The sequence below is a fragment of the Haliotis rufescens genome, unplaced genomic scaffold, assembly GCF_023055435.1.
Source record: "Haliotis rufescens isolate VD_foot unplaced genomic scaffold, xgHalRufe1.0.p SCAF_17, whole genome shotgun sequence".
NCBI classification, from domain to species: domain Eukaryota; kingdom Metazoa; phylum Mollusca; class Gastropoda; order Lepetellida; family Haliotidae; genus Haliotis; species Haliotis rufescens.
The window spans coordinates 14,585,880-14,605,751 of NW_025963857.1; the positions used below are offsets into that span (position 1 = coordinate 14,585,880).

General features: G+C 42.5%; 1 protein-coding gene across 2 annotated transcripts in view; it reads right to left on the reverse strand.

Annotated features, from left to right (window-relative positions):
* Nucleotides 1–10,612: 10,612 nt before the first annotated feature.
* LOC124140897 (acyloxyacyl hydrolase-like) overlaps nt 10,613–19,872 on the reverse strand; it is a 40,536-nt gene continuing 31,276 nt past the window's right edge. For both annotated transcript variants that reach the window (XM_048397623.1, XM_048397621.1), the window contains exons 18-19: nt 13,272–13,348; nt 10,613–11,275 (exon numbers count right to left, since the gene is read on the reverse strand). In XM_048397623.1, coding sequence (XP_048253580.1) covers nt 11,147–11,275; nt 13,272–13,348 — 206 coding nt within the window. In that variant the 3' untranslated portion in view covers nt 10,613–11,146. The remainder of the gene's footprint in view (nt 11,276–13,271; nt 13,349–19,872) is intronic.

Consider the following 19,872-nt stretch of genomic DNA (forward strand, 5'->3'; position numbering starts at 1 on the left):
AATGGTAGCCTTTCTCTTGTCCGGAGATCACCCCAGAGGAGAAACGTATCGCAACGAGCTACCGAAATCATTCTCCAGTCCTGGCGAAAATCCACAAGAAGACAGTATGACTCGTACATCAAACGCTGGCTTCTCTTTTGTGGTAAAAGGCAAGTTGATTCACTGTGTCCATCTGTGACGAAAGTGTTAGATTTCCTGTGTGAACTTTATGACGACAACTTAGGGTATAGCGCTCTGAATTCAGCTAGATCAGCGTTATCATCTGTGATTATCTTAGACACTGGTACCCTGGGTTCTCATCCGCTCATAAACAGATTTATGAGAGGTGCGTTTCAGTCACGCCCAGCTCTTCCTAGAAATACTGTTACCTGGGACACTGACACTGTTCTGACATATCTGAAAACAAAGTCACCTGTGAAGGAACTGTGCTTGAAAGACTTGACATTGAAAGCTGCTACTCTTTTGGCTCTATTGTCAGGCCAGCGACTGCAATCTATACATGCTTTAGATATTAGAAATATGACTGTTTCCTCTGCTTGTTGTAAGTTTAGAATAGGTAGTTTAGTTAAGCAGGCTAGACCTGGTACTCATCTAAGTGAAATAACAATTCCGGCCTATGCGCCTGATAGGCGCCTGTGTATTGTGACAGTGATGCGTGAATACCTGGACAGAACACAGCCCTTGCTCATTGATGAAACTAAGTTGTTAATTGGCTACACTAAACCCCACAGGCGTGTAGCAAAGGACACTGTGTCAAGATGGGTGAAACGTGTACTCGAGCTGAGTGGTGTGGACATAAGTATATTCAAACCACACAGCACCAGAATGTCCTCTACAAGTGCTGCTATGAGACAGAATGTGCCTTTGCAAACCACTCTGACACAGCCGGGTGGAGTGGATCCTCCACATTTACCAAGTATTACAACAAACCTGTAAATAATCACTCTGCATTTGCTTTGTCAATTCTCGATAAAAGTTCTTGTTAATGAAAATTGCTCAGTCACATCATTGGAAGCTGTAAATTATATCTGAAATTAATTCAATTTTGTTTATCAGTGACTGTTTGTGGTTTGTTTAAAACCCTGAACACTTTAAACATCTCACGTGATCATGTACTACGACGTGATTGGTTGAAATATAATTGAAAATAAAACGAGACTTACAAGTAAGTTGAAGTTTGATTAAGATTATATGAAACTAATCACAAGTATAGGGATCACGTGCCCACCCTACTACTGCAGTAGCTGTCTCCCACCCTGTGTGGTTACAGGTTTCAAACACTTTAAAGTCTCTGACCTCGCTTTCGCTATCTCACGTGATCCCTATACTTGCGATTAGGTTCATATAAACTAATCAAACTTCAACTTACTTGTAAGTCTCGTTTAATTTTCAAACCTCTATGGCCTCTTGTATAGCAGCGCCGTGATGTTCCGGCTCATTAGCTGCTGTTGGGTGAGAGGATGGGGGTTTGAGTCCACTATGGGGGACGACGTAAGTGGCAGGTCGTCTATAATCGTAAGCTCGTACCCGTGTCAGATGATGTTGGTGACATATGGGTCCCCCAGGATCTCCCAATTCTGCCAGAAGCGACTCAGTCTCACACCTACTGGGGTGTCGACAACCTGGACGGCTGGGGGTGGGAGGTCCCATTCCTTCCTGTCTGGCGATTCACTTGAGGTTCCTGCGGTCGGCGTTAGCTCCCTTTGGGTGGCCGCGGCGGGACTGGTATGCGCCTGAGGACTTTCCTTTCCCCTTGCCTCTGCCCTGAGAGGTTGAGGTGGAGCCCCGCCCCCGAGTCTGGAGGGTGTCGGGTTGTGGCAAGTAGGAGCCAGACTGGGACGCCTTAGCAAAGGCTGGCTGTAACACCCTGGCCAGGGCCTTGAGAACCGTCTCATCACGGGCGAAGGGTGAGACCCGGGAGTGTGTCTTGGATATCTGTCCATTAAAAAGGTCAGAGCCGGACCAACGTTGACGCAAAAGGTCTCTCTTGAACTCTGGGTCCCAATTCGACAAGGCAAGGTACCCAAGGCGTCTAGTGGTAGTGAGTTCCGATCAGAGCGGCGCGCATGTGAGAGCGCATCTGTTCCACTTGTTGTTGGAGGTAGGATACAACCATAGTTAGATGGCCAATCCTATGGGTAAGTCCGATAAGTCCTGCAGTATAGCCCTGGAGGAAGACGCCATCAGTGAGAGAGGTTCAGCGTGTGGCGAATCTCGGTTTCGACGTAGGCGAATTTGCTGTCGGAAACTTGGACTGAGGTGGAGCGGTTCAACCCACTGTTATGGACACATGGTGTAACGCATTCTCGACACTGCTGAACAGTAATGTAAGTGACACGAGTGACGTACGTCATCATGACGTCATCGGTGACTTGTCAACATCGAACTCCACCCATGCATCTGGACTTAACACGGATATATCCATGGAGGAAGTTCACAGTGCTCTAGTTCAAGCAAAGACAGGGAACGCGTGTGGCTTTGATGATATTCCAACAGAGGTCCTTAAAAACGCAGCTAGTATGCAATTTTTATATACACTATTTAACATGTGTTTTAGCTCAGGGAGGATTCCAACATAGTGGGGGAAAGGCATTATTAATCCAATTCCTAAGACATCGACATCTAATCCCAGAGATCTGCTATCATGTCGAGGTATAACTCTGACAAGTGCCTGTTATAAACTGTACTGCAACATCCTCAACAGCAGACTAACTGACCACGTGGAGACGTGTAACTTGCTGGCAGACCAACAAAACGGTTTCAGGAAAAAAAGGTCCACAACTGAACACATATACTCTTTAACTTCACTGATTGAATCCAGAAAGAGTATGAAGAAACAAACTTTTGTTGCTTTTGTGGATTTTAGAAAAGCATATGACTGTGTCGATAGAGCTATTTTATGGAAAAAAATAATACAGAGCGGAATTGAAGGCAATATGAATCATGCTATTGTATCTTTGTATGACTCTGTACGCAGCTGTGTAAGATTGAATGGAGTTTGTACAGAGTGGTTCGAAGTGAAATGCGGGCTTCATCAAGGTTGTTTGCTATCACCCCTCCTTTCTAACATTTTTATCAACGACTTCATCACCCGTATCGATCAGCTTTCACTTGGTGTCCAAATCAATGAAGAATATGTAATTGTTCTTGCCTACGCAGATGACGTCGTCCTTCTAGCCGAGAATGAACTTGATGTTGGACTGTTTAAACTCGTGGTGTTTAGAGAACAAGATGACAGTATATCAAGCCAAATCCAAGGTTATCCACTCCAGGAATCCTGCAACTCCTAAGACAGAATCTACTTTTCTATGTGGGGATATTGAACTGGAAGTATCAGACCGTTACACTTATCTTGGACTCTTTCTGACTAAATTTTTAGACTATAGACAGATGGGAAAGTTGGCAGCAAGTTCAGCAAGCCGAGCACTAGGACTCCTCATATCTAAGTACAAAGTGATGGGAGGAATGAGATACCAGACGTACACTAAACTCTACGATTCTATGGTCTGGTCTATAGATAAGTATGGAGCTGCAATCTGGGGTCAGTACAACGTGCCAGCTGCGCATGCCTTAGATAATCAAGCCATGCGGTTCTATATGGGACTCAACAAATACGAGCCAAATATAGCTCTGGTTGGTGATATGGGATGGATTCCACCATGTGTGAGACAATGGAAAAGTGTTACGAAGTTTTATAAACGTCTAAGTTCCATACACCCTGAACGGTCGTTATCTAAAGTTTTATCTGGAGCAACACCCAAGCAGAACGTCGCAAGCGGAACTGGAACAAACGAATGTGTGATAAGTTGAGGAGAATGAACCTAGAACATTTTATCTCTCTTAGCAATAATTTCCACACCTGTTTTATCACATTTGAAATACGTGCCAAAATCCAGAAGAGTTTTAAAGCCAGCTGGCAAACTGATGTACAGAGAACTCACGGCAGGAGCAGTGTGGGAGGAAACAAGTTCAGGCTGTACAGATTTTTTAAGAGTGGTATTTGTGTTGAACCATATATTTTGAACTCGATTCCCAGGAGTAATAGAAGTGCCTTAGCCAAATTCAGAAGCGGAGTAGCCCCTTTAAACATAGAGAATGGACGATACACAAATACACCGGTGGAGGAGAGAACGTGTTTTTACTGTAGGATGAAGTTGAGGATGAAATCCATATTTTACTACACTGTCCCCTTTATAATGATATACGTTTTACCCTCTTAAGTAAATGTGTGGATAAATGTTGTACCTTTAATGATTTTACAGATGTACAGAAAGTAAGTTTCATCTTAGCCCATCCGGATGTTGTTTTTTTATTCCCCCAAAACCTGCAAACTTTTAATACAGAAGCGGAAACAAGTTATATATTGTAATCGGTAATGGTTTTATTTTGTGTATATTTTATATTTCAATGGTATATTTTTTATGCTTTTAGTTTTTTAGTGATAACCTTTTATATGTATATAGTTTTATGTTTTGTGTAAAAAAAATTAAGTTCATATATTGTCTCTCGTAACCCTTAAAGGGTGGCTCACTTTTTATTGTATTTTGTATAGCATATTTTTACCCTGTAATTGTGAGGTGAGACTTAAATAAATTATCTGTCTGTCTTCGATCCCGTCATGCGGTGCATGTCCTCATCTAAGGAGTGAGCGTGGTCCGCAGCTTGAAGAGAGTGGACTGGGAAGTCATCTCGTCTATAACGTGGGGTCCTGAAGGACGGAGTCAGTGATAGCTTACTGAAGTCCTCATCCAGAGCTGAGATCATGTCTCTCATCAGTGGGTAAGGAGGGATTGAGGTTGGGTCAGCACGGATGGCCGTCTTGCTATCGACCTCTAGGCCGGGCGAGGGAGCGATTGCCTCCAATCTGTCTGCCAGCCAGTCTGCGACTTGGTCAAAACCCAGGTGGGACTCGCCGTCCGTGGGGGTGTCGTCATAGCAAGGGATGAAGACGCCCTCCGAGGAGTCGGATCGATAGCCACTGGAGCGTCTGCGAACCTGGAGCGGCTCCTAGATCTATGATCCTGTCGATAAGATCTGTTGTCTTTCCGACGTGAAGACGTACTTGGGGAAGCCGAGTCCGCGGAGTGACGAGAGGTAGAAGGCGTCTGTGAGGTCGGCCGACGCGGCGGAGGCAGAGGCGCGGGCGTACATAGGCGCCAGCTGAAAGGCCGCTTGGGGAGTCGTCCGCAGAGGCGCTATTGGAGGCGCTTGTAGAGGCGTCTGTAAAGGCTGTCTGGCCTGTAAGAACTGAATGTACTGTAGGAGAGAGGCGTCCATCATGGGCGTCTGTGCCGTAGGCGGGGGCGCCTGTGGGAGACCGAGCGTCTGTCCGGAGGATAGTATAGGCGCCGTCTGGTACGTGAGGTACGGGTGTCAAAGTCGTCGCCGCCGTAAAGATAGACGTTGTTGTGGACGTCAAGGTGCTCTGGGTGGAGACTGCGACCCTGGGGTCCGACATCAAGATAGCAGTTGAGGTCGGGGGGGGGGGGGGGGGGGGGGGTCATCCGAGATGGCCGATCTTGTAGGCGAATTTTCGGAGAGGTCTGACATCGTGCGCCGGTGTTTCCTGGCCTACTGTGTTCTGCGTTTTTTACCTACACGGATATACTGACTGAAGGCTGTGGTGAAAGCTGTAGACAGTCTTTACATCCACGACCCTGGAGGTATTGAGATGTACGATTAAGGCACAGGGAGTGGGGATCCCACGCCGACATATTACGCCGGCACTTTGAGAAGGAGGACATGATATCTGCAATGAAGCAGTGTCAAATCACAATGCGTCCCTGCCCGATTATGCATGCTATAATTTGTTTATCCCACTATGTGGGTTTATGAAACAAATATTTCGACAAACGTAAGAAAACATACAACAAAACAAACAATACTTGCGAGCATACGCCAATCGTGGGGTACCAAGCAAAAAGAATATAGAACGCAAACCAGTTCATTAACTACTGGCCACGTAAAATATTCAAGATGGCTACTTGGAACAACAAGACACCTGGCATTATGTTTTCTTTTGAGAAAACGCCCGTAAGTGTCTAATAACGTTATGCACATGTTTATCAAACATAGAATGTACAAAAAACAAACCGTAGGTACAACACAAAGACAAGAAAACATTAACTCAAATAGCAAACACGTGAGGATTTGAATCAGTTTATGCTACAGTGAAAAACAGGTCTTCACTCATCAAGTGACAAGAGTAATGTGAGGATTCGTGACGTCACTTCTTTGGTCACGAAGAACCAAAGAAGTGATTGGTTGGCCTCTCAGCTAGTCGGAGCAACTTCTTCAAGCAAAGACCTTCACACAGCGTTTACTGCAGGATAAGTAAAAATCCAAGAAAATACTTGCAGATGTATTCGCAAAAAATGTGTGTAACCTATACGTTTACAGGCAAATCATCTACCTACTGACCTGTCGTTCTTAGCTTAGCGAAGATCCGGGAGGAGAATAGATTTTCAATAACCGATGTTTGCCGAAAGAGGCGACTATGTTAGTCGTAAGAATCGACAAACGGGATCGGATGGTCACGTAATAACTTGGAATTTCAAGATACTAAGTTGAAATTTCAAGATACATACTAAGTTGAATCCAATTTCAAGATTATAACTTGAAATTTCAACTTAGCATCTCAGCATTTCAGGATACTAAGTTGAAATTTCAAGTGATTATCTTGAAAATTCAAGATGATTATCTTGAAACCTCATGATGATTATCTTGAAATTTCGCTTAGTATGTATCTTGAAATTTCAAGATCGTATCTTAAAATTTAAGAGAAAAAAACAAAGGGCCCTTTTTTTTATTTTAGCGTCTACCAATTAATAAATTCATAGTTTATATATACAAATGATTATTATTAGAATACTTGCCCAGCAGGTGAGGGAAGCATATGTAAAAATAACAATCGTGACAGGCAAAAGGTGTTTGTCATTCACAGGTTATATTCATAGGCTTAAGCCGAGCCAGGTAGCATATAAAAGAGGGTGGATGCACTTGCCACCGTGAATGCTGAAGGGCCATGCACCTTTGAGCATTTGACATTTTCTGACAAGTAAGATGCCATTCCGAAAGACGGGGAGCAAGAACGGTCTTCATGATGTCTTCACAGTTGCTGTCATCAGTTTGCTGGAAGAAGAATTCAACTCTGCCGTATTCTCCAACATCAGAAATATATTCAGGTACGTGCTAACATGTACGGAAGCCTTTTAGGGCCATTTGGGTTTTTTAAAAACAAATGGCCCTAAAAGGCTTCCTCAAACATAAGACTGAATTGAAACTTATAACTTTTGAAGGAGAACACCTCCTGCATATGATAATATAAAATGTTCTCGTTTAAAAAGCGAATCTTAGCCTCAAACAGTCACCCAACTCACAGAACCTCACCAACTGATCCCCATGTTGTCTGTTTGTTGTTAAACGCCACACACAGCAATATTCAATCTGTAGGACGGCGGTCTGTAAATAATCGAGTCTGGACCACATAATCCAGTGATTGACATCATGAGCATCGATCTACGCAAATGGGATACAATGACATACAGGTAGGAGCCTGACCACCCGTTAGTCGCCTCTTACGACAAGCGTAGTAGCCTTTTACGGCAAGCATGGGTTGCTGAAGACCTATTCTACCCCGAATCTTCACGGGGCCCCCATTTTGTAATCGTATCAGTGACTAATATCTGAACTATAAGCATTAGGTACTGAAGTCAAGTCTGACCCGTAAACCCACAAGCACGGGTATGGTGCTGACAAACCTAGAAACATAATCGGGGCGAACCGGGATTCGAACCCACAATCAAAGAGTAGGGACGCAACTCTGCACAGCGAATCGCGGCGCCTTAGAAGACTGGGTCACCCATGCCCCTCATTGCATGACCGTAAATCTACAACGACCGTTTCATATATATATATATTGGGCTAGAATAGGTCTTCGGCAACCCATGCTTGTCGTAAAAGGCGACTATACTTGTTGTAAGAGGAGACTAAGGGGATCGGGTGGTCAGGCTGGCTAACTTGGTTGATGCATGTCATCGTATCCCAATTTCGAGCGTGGCTCGATGCTCATTGGTTGTCAGACTCAATTATTTGACTGCCGTTATATAGCTGGAATATTGCTGAGCGAGGCGTTAAACAACAAACATCAACATCATCAGATATATATATATACATGTATCTTCAATGTGTTATGGTCATGTGCATACTGTGTTTCTTACCCACAGAGATATATACAGTCAGAAATTGGAGAACATCCTGATGGCTTCTGGCTCCAAAATGGAGGTGAAAATCAAATTCCAGGCCAACAGATACTTAACTGCCAGTCCTGGGGAGATATCCATCAGTGGCCTGACGTCAGAAGATGATGATGCCATTGTCATTTTAACAGACAGCTCTAATGTGCAAGTAGGGAGGGACATTATGAACAAGATAGCGAAAACAAATAAGGTTGGAATCTTGTCTACACAGATGAAGATAATAGATGGTGGACATGGATCGGCCTCAGTCCCATATCCTTGGGAAATTACAAATAGAGATACGGCAAATCTATCGCCTCTCTTCATAAATACTATGACAACGGACGATCAGCCCCAGCAGACAACCAATAACAGAAATACAGATAAGTTTGAAACAGGAAATGACAGAACTTTAGCTGCAGGTGTTCCGTCACCTTCAGTCAGAAGTTCCGGAAGTGAGCTAGATGTTGTCGCCGACAGGTGCTTCCGCCGACGAAACACATTCTCGACACGTAGTGCGGTCAAGCAAAAGAAGAATGGTAGAACTACTGATTCGAGTAGGTCCAAGTCATGTGAGAAGAGTCTTGATGATATCTCCGATGTCTGCTTCAGGCGACCAAACATGTTCTCTCCTCGTAGTGCGGTCAAGCAAAAGACGAATGGTAGAACTACTGATTCGGGTACGTCCAAGTCAAGTGAGCAGAGTCTTGATGATATCTCCGATGGCTGTTTCCGGCGACGAAACACATTCTCTACTCGTAGTGCGGTCAAGCAAAAGAAGAAAGGTAGGACTCCTGATTCGAGTACGTCCAAGTCACATGAGCAATGCGAACTTATTCCTGGTAACATCCCTGAAATACAGAAGAAGGTATATGGTACAGTTAATTCTGGGCTTTTAATTAAGTCACAGCTGGAAAGAAAGTCAGATCACCCTTGCAGACAATCCTTTGATGAATCGAGCTATGTGGACATGATGATGAACCTACACTGTCAATTGGTCCAAAAGACAACGGACATGGATGGGAGATTGGCGAAACTTAGCGATGAGACATCTCGTCTTTTCCCAGTGATGCCAACAAAGCGAAATATGAAGGAACCTGAAAGCACGCTTTCTACACTGAAAGTGTGGAAAGCACCATTCATCGCTTGTGCGCAGGTATTTCATGGGGCTTCAGCGTCCGAGAATAGCAAGACTGAAGTTTGCGAACAGCTGACCAAGGACCAACTCAACGATAAGAAAGAGATTTGTCTTAGCAATGAACGAAAGAGTGATGTGTCTGAAAAATACAATTTTCCAAAGATATTAATGAAAATGCGGCAAGAAGAATCGCAAAATAAGCAACCAAGTATCGAGTGTGCAAACCCTCGATCAAATGCCTCTTTGCCTGGTGTGGGCGTTTCTCTGAACAGTGTTGAGTTTGTGGATATCTTTGAGAATCTCTGTCAAACAGTGCGACAAATGGCCATTTCTCCCATCTCTCGCAGAAGAAATACCGATACTTCTTTGATTAAAAGGCTTTTGAAAAACATTACCAAGAAACGAAAAGTCACGGCATGATTTTATATCCTGAAGTAGTAAAAGATGTAAATTTGTAAAGTGTAGAATTGTTTCCTTATGATCTTTCAGCATGGACTGTACAGTGTAGTTGATGAAATTGTAACTGACTGTAATTCAACTTGTATAGCGTGCGTACACTGTTTTGTAAATAAATGATTGTATTATACATTTACGTCTCTGTGTGTGTGTGTGTGTGTGTGTGTGTGTGTGTGTGTGTGTGTTGTGTAAGGTGGAAGGAAAATCATCCTCCATGACAGTCGTTGACGCTTGCCGCTTTAGTGAGTGAGTTGGGCTTGTGAAACTCACGAGCAATGATAGAAACATAATCGGGGCGGACCTAAGTTGCTGGCGTGCCCAAGGGACGCAACTCTGCACAGCGAATTCCGGTGGCTTATACGACTGGGCCGCCCGTGCCCTTCTTAATGAAACCCATGAACATGGTTTTGGTGTTGACAAACCAAGGATCATAATCGAGGTGAATCTGGTATTAAAACCCATGAGTAGCGCATATCCCTTCACGGGTAAGGGACGTAATTCTGCACAGCGTTTACTGGACCGCCATGTTTCCAAATGGATAAATGAGAGAAACAAATGTTTTAATAAATGTGGGATGACATTTGTAAACTAGTCAAGCGTGTGTTACTATATACGTGTTGCACATGTACCGTCACGCCAATGTAGTATTACACAAGAAAGAAAGAATGACTGAGTATTGTTTTACGCCGCTTTTATCAATACTCAGTGGGAGCAGTGGGATAAAGAAATAATGATTGTCTAATGACAAGAAGTCCTAACAATTAACAACAAAACACAATCATGTTATAAGGAAATATTTTAAATAGAATATTCCGTGAAGTCACGTGTGCACCGGTCAAATGGTCTATCACACATGTTGCATATGAAACGTTATGACATAACAGTATTGCAATAGAAATCACAATTCGTTTTTATTATCAGGGCAAACGAAATTAACGTCTTTCACAATCACGGGTATGGTACTGACAGACCAATGATCATAAACTGGATTCGAACATACGAGTAGCAGATCCACGGAGCTACATAAAGGGACATAAATCTGCTCAACGAGTACCGGCGTCAGCTCAAGGAGCTGCCTATGCCCCTTTATAAAACACATAATCGTTTCTCAAAAGGGCCGATTATATTTTGCTGTCTTGAACAAAAATCTCAGGCTTGTCTTGAAAATAAATAGTCGTTCACTTAATAATGCCCCAAACTGTCAGTAATGATGGTCTTAATGCATACACACACCATCAACCCGTACCCCTTTATCTTAAATATACCATTTAAAGATGGCGGGTTAATGCAACCGGAAGTGACGCCATCTTAACCCTCAATATCCGCCCTGGTTGCCGAATATCCTCTGTATATTGGCGTTGTTGGGGTTGAGCTGGCCCAGCGCTGCAGGACTCGTCTGTTCAATGGCCTCCCAAACCGCGGCGGCTATCAGGGCCTGGCCTTGCTGTCAAGTGAGACAAAATAGTTGGTTATGGTGAGTGAGTGAATTTTCAGCAATAATCAAGCCACTCTTCAAAACGAGCATGGATATGGTCCTGACAAAACTGAAAACTTAAAGGACACGAGATTCGAGCCCCACATCGAGCCAAAGGGATGCTACTCCGCACAACGAATTCCAAGGCCTTAGACGACAGGGCCCCTGTTATTAAAAGGGCAGCGATGAGTTATTTATATACCGTATTCGACGTAATAAGCACCCTGGGCGCTCTCAAAATTAGAAACAGGGGGCTCATATTACAATATTATTTTGGCGAAAAAAAACAGTTGAAAGTTGAAAGATCGTAAATTTCGAGGTTTATGCTGACAGCCTGAAATGTTTATATTTAATTGCCCATAATTACAATCTCATTAAAATCCGATCTAAGTTCTCGCTACCGCTAAACAAAAATCTGATAACATCCTATTACGGGTCACGTCAGAACGACCTTTCGCGAACTTTGACTGACCACTGAAATGACTAACAAGAAGTCGACATGAGCCAATTAGAAAGCAGCTTTCCCGAGCTTTTCGGCACTCGTTTCAACCTGGCGACTTCCATTTCAGACTATGCTTGAAAAATATGTTTCCACAGTTGTCGATTAAAATTTTGAAAACTGAACAAACGAACATTCCGGAATGTCTAATGGAAGGTTGAGATTGCATGGCAGTGTTTCCCACGTACTGTGCAACGCCTCCTCCGTTCAAATGTTTATCCCACGGAAGCGAGAGATAGACGATAATTTTGACGGAATCAGTCGCACAGGCCGAAACTGTCGTTCGGAATACCCCGTGTTAACATTTTCGAGGTTGCATGATTACAAAACACATTCCGACTTACACTTTCATGATCTGGTAAGCGACGCTTTGATTGGTCGGATGAAAGGTCGTTCTGACGTGACCCGTAACGGGATGTCCTCAGATCTTTGTTTAGCGATAGCGTGAACTAGATCTGATTTTAATGAGATTAGCATAATTAAGGGTGCATATAACACACGAGTGCGTATTATACACGAATAAATAAGTATTGTGTACAGTGATCAATCGGAAGGGGTGCTAATTAGGATTGTACACTAGCCAATATATTAGCAAATATCGCTTTGGGCGCTTATAAGAGGGGGCGCTTATTACGTCGAATACGGTAATCGTTTAAACCAAAGCTGTAGACTCTTCAGAAACATGGTACCAACCCGTCCTCGTCAGCATCTCACACATAGTTGAATCAACTCTCACACATGGTTGAATCAACTCTCACACATGGTTGAATCAACTCTCACACATGGTTGAATCAACTCTCACACATGGTTGAATCAACTCTCACACATGGTTGAATCAATTCTCACACATGGTTGAATCAACTGATTGTGTGACAATGAAAATTATTTTGTTTGGTTAGACCGAGAATTAATGTTGTTTAAGGTCGCAGTCGACCATGGCGACCTATAAATAATCGATCCTGGGCCAGACAAACCAGTGATTGATAGCAAGAACAACCATACATGTCGTCAGTGTACGGTGACATACAATCAGACAAGATACACAATGTAACCACACGAACATATATTTTGTCGCCTCTCACCTCAAGGGTACGATGGCTACGATCGATCATATTCAGGCCCGACCCGTGAAGATACAGGGTAGAAAAGGTCTTCAGCAGCCCATGCTTGCCGTAAAAGGCGACTAACGGGATCGGGCGGTCAGGCTCGCTGACTTGGTTGATGCATTTTATCGATGCTCATTATGTCAATCACTGGATTGTCTGGTCCAGACTCGACTATTTTACAGACGGCCGTCATAATAGCTGGAATATAGCCGAGTGCGGCGTTAAACCACAAACAAACAAACATATTCAGGCCCACGTGATATTACTGCTTCGTAAAACAACATTCAAATACTCGGAATAACATAATGGTGTATTCTTTCAACCTTTTCGTTAAACGTTAAGCTAACAAAGGTGTACTTACCTGGTTGGCATGGAAACCATCCACAGGTTCAATAAGTTGCCATGGTTCCCCTCCCTGTTTTTTCCACTGATTCAACACTGTAACAAGACGTGTGGGTGTGGCTGATTCTGTGTAATGGTTCCAGTTTGGTAAAATATTCTTATATTATTTTGACAGTATTCAGTCATATGACGTCATATCCGCTTAAAGCGGAAAGTGTGTGTGTGTGTGGGGGGGGGGGGGGTATTCAGACCAATTTTTTTCTCAGCTAACTGCTGCAAAACCAGATGTTTATTTAATCGAAAGTGTGAGTCAAAATAATGTTTTTATAAAAAGACACAGAGCAAAAAAAGTCATTTTAGTGGAAGCCAAAATATATTTCCAAGAATATGAGGCAAAAGAAAAAATCTTCAAGAATTTTGGGAGATAATTTTTTGTTTTCCAAGGCCGTAGTTAACTTTTCAGGACGGGGTGGGGGGTGGGGGGGGGGGGGGGGGGGGGGGGGGGGGGGTGGTGGTGGTTGAGGCAAATATTTGTACAAGTATCACTTGTCCCCAACTTGATTCAAATAAAACTTTTTACTATAAAAAATCCCCCCCCCCCCCCCCCCCCCCCCACGGATGGCTACGGCACTGTTTTCGATAAATATCAAACGGTCGTTCCCTTAGTCCTTTACAGTACAGACACTCTTCCACAAAGTGATCTTATCGCTACGATTGCCGTACGTCTATGCTAAAGTATGAGGGTAACGTTCATCTTCTACGGTGATCGGTCCGTGGAACGGGCCCGTGATTCACTGTAGTGTTATTAAAGTAATTAAATGCTAAAAAAAAAACAAAAAAAACTTTTTCATATTCATAAGAAAGCAGAGTCGAATGTACGATTCCGACAACATCATAAGCATCTGTTAAGGAATCACTATCCCATAGTAATGAGACCAGGGCAGGGCCCACTTGTACAAAGCGGTCTTAGCGCTAAGACTATCGTAAGCTTATGTTAAAGTATAGGAGTTACGATCATCCTAGCGCTAAGATCGCTTTGTGCAAGTGGGCCAAGAACTGAATCGTCAGCAGAATTTTACCATACACGTTACTAAGACATCATAGTAAGGAGCGACGTCCGAAAGGAAAACTGATTAGCATTTTGGTGAAATGAATTGTCTTGAAATCTTCATGGAACTTTGAAGCGAATGCAAGAATATAACCATGTGAGCAACATATACTCACATTATATCGTTCATGACGTCATGATACTGGCAACTAATACTGTTGTATATTTGTTTGTGTGTTTGTTGTTTGGTGCAAAGGATCATCCGATCAGTGCAACGACAGGCATGGCGGTAGGCCAAAGTGTCGCGTTCATGACAGAATAGTTTAGCATTAAAACTGTTTCGTATTCCGCCTGTCTTGTGTTCATTTTACATATGATTAAATTTGCGTTGTGTTCCTTGTAATTCCTTCATTCTTATAAGCTGAATTGGTCACGTGTTATTGCATTCATTTCCCAGTGAAAGTTTAACATTAAGCCACGCCCACCGAAGTGGACTACTTTTGTTACTACTGAATGTCGGGGAATCCCAGTATTACAGTCGAGGGAAATCCCTTTCTGCTCATGTGTATCGTCATGCACGGGACATGTAGCGAATGCAGGTCTTAGACCGTTACCACTTTGGCACGGGTTTGGTGCTGACAAACCAAGAACCAATAGGGCCGGACCGGGATTTTAACCCCCAAAATTATTGATTTCCGGTTTGTCCAAGGGACGCAACTCTGCACAGCGAAATGCGGCACCATAGACGACTGGGCCAACCTGAACACAATGATCAGCACCGAGTACCCACAGGATATAATAATATAAACTGATTCTTCTCACATGTCTCAATTCTGGTTCATTTATGCCAGATATTGATATATGAGCTGAACATATGATAATCCCAGTTGAGCTTCAGGTTCCAGACATGTTTTGAAGGCTGATATATTATAACTACCACGAACTGCGCCTGAATTCCCATGACACGAAAACGACGCAATCCTTTGAAAGGCATAATTGAAGAGGTGAGGTGAAATGGGGTTAAACGTCGCGTCCAAGATTGTTGCACTTATATAGCGACGTGCATGCACGTGTGTGTGTGGCTGCTTGTACTAGTCCGGACTGATGCCGATTTATAGTGCTAGCACACTGAGATACCATGCCGCAGTTTAACATGAATATCCCACTCAGACACAGTCTACCGACTCCGAGCCGGCTTAAGCCCTTTAATGCCGAGCGCCAGACAGGGTAACAACAAGTACCATCTTTTAATGTCTTGGGTATGACGCGGCCGGGGATCGAACCCCGGACCTTCCGCCTTCCGGGCGGACGCTCTACCACTAGACCACGGAGGCGGTCCACAATTGAAGAGCTCATCGTAGCAAGTGGTCATTGTAATATGCGCGGGCCCAGACCAGCTGTGGTAAAGCACCATGGCCTTTGGTCATTTGTGACTCTTGGAGAGGGACGCTTTAAACTATTCACTAAAAAAAATGATTGTATGAATTGATTTGTTTGTATCAATACTGATCAGTGTTAACAAAAGCTCTTTCCATATTCATAAGTAATCGAGTCGATCGTTCGATTCCGACAATATGGTGAGCATGTGTTTATGAATCACTATCAAATAATGAAGACACCAGGTGTTCGCGGAAAGATGAGCGTATCCTGCCCCACCGGTGGCACCCGTCACAAACACATGCAAAGGTAAGTCAATTGTTCACCTGAAAAACACAGGAACGTGTGGTACAAGTCAAAATAGGGAATTGCATCAGTTATCATTCTTGTCACTGATGCGTCAAATTTGGAAATGTCTTCCACATGCCTATCTTAAAACTTTTGAGAGCTTTACCGAGGCGTTTTCAAACTTGAAAACTGTTTTTGACACAAACATTACACACATTATGAAACCGGTACTAGGCTGAAACACTGCAAACAGTCGCCGAAACACTGCAAACTTGTTTGTTTCATTTTAGCCACCATCAAACATTGGCGTATTCTTTCTTTTGCCCGTTAATGTATTAACAAGGTACATGTACGTAAATAGTTTCTCTCCCCCCACGAACTGATCGAATTCTACTTAATATATGGCTAAAAAATTCTACCTTTCTCTTCTTAGCTCTGATAAAAGAATTAGACCTTTTCGTTCTGGATATAATTTCTTAAACTCCATACGTGCTGAGGACTAGATGCCTTATGACGGCCAGGTGCGTTATATCGTATCATTTCTTAGGGAAGAAAACGTATTTCAATATAGTCCTTGTCGATATCTACCTTTATCTTTATCTACCTATATTCTTTTCTGTCTATTTAATTATTTGTTGTTATGGTGTATTACGTGTTGAAGTAACAAGCACTGTACCATGTTGTGTATCACGTGTTGAAGTAACAACACTGTACCATGTTGTGTATTACGTGTTGAAGTAACAAGCACTGTACCATGCTGTGTATTACGTGTTGAAGTAACAAGCACTGTACCATGCTGTGTATTACGTGTTGAAGTAACAAGCAGTGTACCATGTTGTATATTACGTGTTGAAGTAACAAGCACTGTACCATGTTGTGTATAACGTGTTGAAGTAAACAGGCACTGTACCATGTTGTGTATCACGTGTTGAAGTAACAAGCACTGTACCATGTTGTGTATCACGTGTTGAAGTAGCAAGCACTGTACCATGTTGTGTATCACGTGTTGAAGTAACAAGCACTGTACCATGTTGTGTATAACGTGTTGAAGTAACAAGCACTGTACCATGTTGTGTATCACTTGTTGAAGTAACAAGCACTGTACCATGTTGTGTATAACATGTTGAAGTAACAAACACTGTACCATGTTGTGCATCACGTGTTGAAGTAACAACAAGCACTGTATCATGTTGTGTATCACGTGTTGAAGTAACAACAAGCAGTGTATCATGTTGTGTATCACGTGTTGAAGTGACAAGCACTGTATCATGTTGTGTATCACGTGTTGAAGTAACAACAAGCACTGTATCATGTTGTGTATCACGTGTTGAAGTAACAAGCACTGTATCATGGTGTGTATCACGTGTTGAAGTAACAACAAGCAGTGTATCATGTTGTGTATCACGTGTTGAAGTAACAACAAGCAGCGTATCATGTTGTGTATCACGTGTTGAAGTAACAACAAGCAGTGTATCATGTTGTGTATCACGTGTTGAAGTAACAACAAGCACTGTATCATGTTGTGTATCACGTGTTGAAGTAACAAGCACTGTATCATGTTGTGTATCACGTGTTGAAGTAACAACAAGCAGTGCATCATGTTGTGTATCACGTGTTGAAGTAACAAGCAGTGTATCATGGTTTGTATCACGTGTTGAAGTAACAACAACCAGTGTATCATGTTGTGTATCACGTGTTGAAGTAACAACAAGCACTGTATCATGTTGTGTATCACGTGTTGAAGTAACAAGCACTGTATCATGTTGTGTATCACGTGTTGAAGTAACAACAAGCAGTGCATCATGTTGTGTATCACGTGTTGAAGTAACAAGCAGTGTATCATGTTGTGTATCACGTGTTGAAGTAACAACAAGCAGTGTATCATGTTGTGTATCACTTGTTGAAGTAACAAGCACTGTATTATGTTGTGTATCACGTGTTGAAGTAACAACAATCACAGTATCATGGCGTGTATCACTTGTTGAAGAAACAACAAGCAGTGTATCATGGTGGGTATCACTTGTTGAAGTAACAACAAGCAGTGTATCATGGTGTGTATCACTTGTTCAAGTAACAACACGCACTGAATCATGGTGTGTATCACGTGTTGAAGTAACAACATGCACTGTATCATGTTGTGTATCACGTGTTTAAGTAACAACAAACACTGTATCATGTTGTGTATCACGGTTGAAGTAACAACAAGCACTGTATCATGTTGTGTATCACGTGTTGAAGTAACAACAAGCACTGTATCATGTTGTGTATCACGTGTTGAAGTAACAAGCACTGTATCATGGTGTGTATCACTTGTTGAAGTAACAACAAGCAGTGTACCATGGTGAATCACGTGTTGAAGTAACAACAAGCAGTGTATCATGTTGTGTATCACGTGTTGAAGTTACAACAAGCACTGTTTTATGTTGTGTATCACGTGTTGAAGTAACAACAAGCACTGTATCATGGTGTGTATCACTTGTTGAAGTAACAACAAGCAGTGTATCATGGTGTGTATCACTTGTTGAAGTAACAACAAGCACTGTATCATGGTGTGTATCACTTGTTGAAGTAACAACAAGCAGTGTACCATGGTGTATCACGTGTTGAAGTAACAACAAGCAGTGTATCATGTTGTGTATCACGTGTTGAAGTAACAACAAGCAGTGTATCATGTTGTGTATCATGTAGTTAAGTAACAACAATCACTGTATCATGTTATCATAGATGATTAACTTGACATACGATTCCCTTATACACATATGGTTATCTTGACATAGGATTCCTTCAAATATAGATGGTTAACTTGACATACGATCCCATCATACACAGATGGTTAACTTGACATACGATCCCCTCATACACAGATGGTTATCTTGACATAGGATTCCTTTATACACAAATGGTTAACTGAACATACGATCCCTTCAAACACAGGTGGTTATCTTGAAATACGATCCCCTCAAACACAGATGGTTATCTTGACATACGATCCCCTCAAACACAGATGGTTATCTTGACATACGATCCCCTCATACACATATGGTTATCTTGACATACGATTCCTTCAAACATAGATGGTTATCTTGAAATACGATTTCTTCAAATATAGATGGTTAACTTGACATACGATTCCTTCAAACACAGATGGTTATCTTGACATACGATCCCTTCAAACACAGATGGTTATCTTGACATACGATCCCTTCAAACACAGATGGTTATCTTGACTTACGATCCCTTCAAACACAGAAGGTTATCTTGACATACGATCCCTTCAAACACAGATGGTTATCTTGACATACGATTCCTTCAAATATAGATGGTTAACTTGACATACGATTCCTTCAAACACAGATGGTTATCTTGGCATACGATTCCTTTAGATAAAGATGGTTAACTTGACATACGATTCCTTCAAACATAGATGGTTATCTTGACACACGATTCCTTCAAATATAGATGGTTAACTTGACATACGATTCCTTCAAACACAGATGGTTATCTTGACATACGAATCCTTCAAATATAGATGTTAACTTGACATACGATCCCCTCATACACGGATGGTTAACTTGACATACGATCCCCTCATACAAAGAGGGTTATCTTGACATACGATCCCCTCATACACAGATGGATATCTTGACATAGGATCCCCTCATACACAGATGGTTAACTTGACATACGATCCCCTCATACACAGATGGTTATCTTGACATACGATCCCCTCATACACAGATGGATATCTTGACATAGGATCCCCTCATACACATATGGTTATCTTGACATACGATCCCCTCATACACAGATGGTTATCTTGACATAGGATCCCCTCAAACACATATGGTTATCTTGACATACGATTCCTTCAAATATAGATGTTAACTTGACATACGATCCCCTCATA